Source organism: Triticum dicoccoides, chromosome 4A, assembly GCF_002162155.2.
Source record: "Triticum dicoccoides isolate Atlit2015 ecotype Zavitan chromosome 4A, WEW_v2.0, whole genome shotgun sequence".
Classification (NCBI taxonomy): Eukaryota; Viridiplantae; Streptophyta; class Magnoliopsida; order Poales; family Poaceae; genus Triticum; species Triticum dicoccoides.
This window is the reverse complement of record NC_041386.1, coordinates 484,116,330-484,120,757: the sequence shown is the minus strand read 5'-3', so window position 1 is coordinate 484,120,757 and position 4,428 is coordinate 484,116,330. Positions and strand designations below refer to the sequence as shown.

General features: G+C 50.3%; 1 protein-coding gene across 1 annotated transcript; it reads left to right on the top strand.

Moving 5' to 3' along the window:
* The first annotated feature begins 1,401 nt into the window (after positions 1-1,401).
* On the top strand, positions 1,402-2,742 carry LOC119286321 (transcription repressor OFP8-like). The gene has a single exon (XM_037565695.1). The coding sequence runs from the start codon at positions 1,571-1,573 to the stop codon at positions 2,279-2,281; it is 711 nt and encodes a 236-aa protein (XP_037421592.1). The 5' UTR covers positions 1,402-1,570; the 3' UTR covers positions 2,282-2,742.
* Positions 2,743-4,428: the final 1,686 nt, after the last annotated feature.

Below are 4,428 nucleotides of genomic sequence, written 5' to 3'. Positions count from 1 at the left end.
CTCACTCCCTCCATCCCATAATATAGTGCATATTGATTTACATGAAGGTCAACCTCATAAGTTTTGACCAACAATATTGAGAAAATTATCCCACAATACCAAATATATATCGTATGAATATATATTTTATGATGAATATATTGGTTTTGTTTTGGTATTCTAGATGTTGAGTATGTTTTTTCTATATAATATTGTTTGTCAAATTTTATGAATACATATAGTATTTTGATGAAGGCTAATTATCTGCGAACCAACATGTGGTAGGATGGTTAGAAGGATAGTGGTATATTCAGCCCACCAAGATTCAAGTCCTAATGCTCGTATTATTCCTAGATTTATTTTAGCATTTCCGGCAATGCTTTTCTGTGAGATTCAAAAAAAAAGTTAGTAAAGAAACACTGACAAGTACTCCCTCCGTTTCATAAATTTCTTGTCGTCGTACTCCATATTAGTTTAAAGTTGAATTAAGACAACGACAAGAACTATGGAAAGAGGGAATGGATATTACCAAACGATTAGTAGTCGCTATCGATGGATCGCCAACCAAAACTCTATGACCCTATCTCTGTGGCACGTACTTGCCGCATACGTGGAAAACATTGTCGCGCTCAACTAAGGATTAATTGCCCATCGATCATATTCAGACGCGTCGCATGGATAAGTCTTTGAACACGGCGATGGGCTCACATCAATAAACACAGGTACAATTTCTTATGTTCGATCCCCGCCGGCCCTGGCTTAGTTTATCCGTCGTCGTGATCTCATCGATCGGCATGGCTGGCTATTGTGCAAGGTGAGCGATGCAATAACATGCATGCTCGAAGTTTCAGAAATATAATAAGAATATAAATCTAGTCAATCAACGATCGAGAGAGAAATTTAATTTACTTCCTCAGGACAATGAAAGGTACTCTACGCGATTTTTCTCGCCGTACTGTACGAGTCTACTCCTCCTCAGAATCAACAAGATATTCACACCGGAAGCCATGTAAACTTGTAAAGCCATCAACACTGAAGACGATGCGCATGCCATGTCACGCACACACAGGCATGCATATGCCGATGCGCCCATGAAACACACGAGCAATGCAAAAACAAAACGAGAGACACTACACGCAGTCACGCACGGTAGCAACCTCTTCGGCCTCGGCTGTTGGTAGACGGACAAACGGTTTTTCCCATTTAGTACAAAATTTACGACTAGAGCATCACAGCCTAGCTAGGGAGGACGGTCAAGGTCAATGGAAATGGCAGGGGAGGAATGATGAGCAAGCGATCCCCCACATGGCCCAGCTAAACCCCACCCCTCCCCTCAATTAACTATCCCATCACCTCTCTTAGTCAAATTACAGCATATATAAACTGCACGCGGCGTATCACCATCCCACACGAGACAATATACCAACAGCACACTCGCATAGTCGCATTGCACGCAATCAATCCCATTCCCAGCTCGCCTACTCACCACCACCGGGCACCGGAACCAAGCTTTATACACCCCTCCAGCGTACACGCCGACGTAGCCTCGCAGAGCTAAGCTGAACTATATATCCTAGCTAGCGTACCGGCGATGTCGTCGACGGGGGCGCGCAGGGGCGTTGGCAGCGGCGGCGGCGGCGGGCACTTCCCGGTGGGCCGGCGCCGCCACGTGGCGGTGGTCGACACCGGGTGCAGCTGCCGCCCGCGCCGCCCCAGGATGCTGCTCAGCCTGCCGTCCTTCCTCAAGCCTTCCTCCGCGAGCAAGGCACCGGCGGCGCCGGCGAGGAGCACCAGCTCGTCCAGCCTCTTCCCGTCGTCCTCCTCCACCGCCTCCTTCTCCACCAGTTACGCCTCCTCCAACTGCTCCAACTACTACTCCTCCTACCATGGCTTCGGCGCCGCCCCCAAGCTACATCAGCAGCAAGAGCACCTTCCCTCCGCCAAGGAGGCGCCGGCCTCGCCGGTCAGGAGGCAGCCGGCGAGCATGAAGAAGAAGCAGAAGAAGAGGTATTACGCGGAGAACAAAGCAGCTATGGCGGAAGCGGGGCCGGAGGAGGACGTGGGGCTGGCAGTGGAGAAGGACTCGTCGGACCCGCGCGCCGACTTCCGGGAGAGCATGGTGCAGATGGTGGTGGAGACGGGGCTGTGCAGCTGGGACGACCTCCGCAGCATGCTCCGCCGCCTGCTCGCCCTCAACTCGCCGCGCCACCACGCCGCCATCCTCACCGCCTTCGCCGAGCTCTGCGCCCAGCTAGCCTCGCCGCCCCCGCCGGCGACATCGTCGTACCACTACCAGCTCTAGCTAGCAAGCAAGCTAGCCAGCCAACTGAGGTCTCGAGATCCTGGCACCACCCCGCGTGCCAGCGCCGGCGCCGCGCATTCCCGGCCAGGCTGCCGGGTGGTGATAGGATCTCGTAGAAGAAACAAAGGTCGCTAGTACCGCTAGTACGAGCACTAGGACAAAAGCCCATTAAAAAAATTAGTAGTACCAGGTGTTTGATTTCTGGAGTCTGTTCTTGTTGGTGGGTTATTAGTTTCTTAAATGTTTAGTTTGCTTTGCAAGTTATTTTAGTGCTTAGTATGTATTGCGAGGAGTTTGTGCTAGTGTGTGCCTAGTTAGTGCATGGCCTTTGGTTTTGTGTGAAGGTCCATGCATGGACGGTGCCACTACAATAATTGGTAGGGTTTGCTAATTACAGAGTGAGTAACTAAGCTATCTACGATTCTACGTATGTCAAAGTCCGAGTGTAGTGTTTTGTGTTATATGAAGCCCTTGTAACTTTACTACTGAATGAGACTGTGTTCTAGCGCTAGTTTCCAAAAAAAAAAAAGAAGACTGTGTTCTAGCTTACAGTGAAATTTATTTTGGGTAAGTTAATTTTCTTGACCATTAGATTAAGATCGAACGCCGTCCTCTTTTCTTCTTCCTCCAGCTTTCTTCCTCCAACCATTCCTCCTCCCATAATATCGACTTAATCAAATTGTAGATTCAGTTAATATTACCGGCCAGTTGCATCTTTCAGAGGCGGGGGCTGAGCCTCCTTTTCAGAAAGAAAAAAAAAGTTAACATTGCCGGACATCTCTGAAACAGAAGCACTGCATATGATCTTTTCAGGTTCTTTCTGGCTTAATTTTTTTACACAAGGGTGAATATCTCAACAAAAACAGGGCCCAAGCTACCAAACTTGGTACTGTGGCAGGGAAGTGGTATAAGTAGATCGCACCAGGGTGCATCTGGACACACACACACACACACACACACACCTGGGTGCATCTGGGCTAGATCGAGTTGCTGGGAAACGGAAAGAACAAGCATACAGGTCATGCAGATCTCATGACCACCAGAGGCTCCCCATACATACCTAGCTTTCTGTGTGTGTGTGCGCGCGCGCGCGGGGTCGCAAGTTGCTTCTGTTGATGAACATTTATGTACGTACGTACGCCACTGTTTGGGCTCTGATCCAACCCTCATTTATGTTGCTGCGTGTCCTGTTGTGTCTGTGACTGACTGCCAAAGTTTCGCTGTGCCAATCGATCGAGTACTTGCTTTGCTTGGATCACGGGCGTCCTTCAACAGTTGGATGTATAATACTATTGGACCACGGATGGGATCTCGCTCGCTCGGTATTTACGCTCTTCTCACGTACTCCCTGTATCCCCAATTGAATTGATTGTCGTTGAACGGATGAAATCAAAAGTTTTCGAAATCGCCAAGAAAACTCATCACTCGTCGCAGCGTAAAAATCAACGGTTGTAACACTTTGCAGCACGAACACACAAATTATAGAATCAACACAACGTGTCGACTGTGTGATTTGTCGCAAATGGAAAATGTGCTTGTAACAGGTCGAAAGAACGTACATGCGTATCTGCTCCGGTGCTCCCCCCGGGCTGAACGCGAGGGGAGAAACACAAGGACGGCTGAGATTTGTCAAAAACAATTCGTGAAAAGGGGCACGATTGTCTTTTTATGCCCGCGGAGAGCGCGGGTACAGCCCTGTACAAGCCCGCACCGGCCCGATTACTTTTGTACACTGAGGGTATACATGTATTGTACGTGGGCGTATCGTTTTCCCTTGTCACGTGCGGCGGTCGTGGGCGTGGGCGTATCGTTTTCCCTCGTCACCTGCGGCGGTCGTGGGCTAGCCATGTGGCCACGCGGCGCACGAAAACTTTCAAAAACGTCACATCCTATAAAGAGGGAGGGGAACCACCACCAGCTGCATCGCCCCCACCATTTCCCCCCAAATCGGCTAACTCCCTCTCTCCTTGCCGCATCGTCTCCCCCTCTTCTCCATCGCCCCGCCACCGCACCTACTCGCTCAACCCCACCGCCTCCCTCTCTCTAGTGGGTTCTCTTAGGCTTCGATGGCGCAAGATGGTGGCGCTGCCGCCGCTGCGCACGGAGTTGCGGTCGAGGCCGCGAACACCGCGGCAGATGCCGTCCAA

What these genes read in the sequence shown, in the direction of transcription:
- LOC119286321 (XM_037565695.1), top strand. Translation starts at nt 1,571, where the DNA reads ATGTCGTCGACGGGGGCGCGCAGGGGCGTTGGCAGCGGCGGCGGCGGC.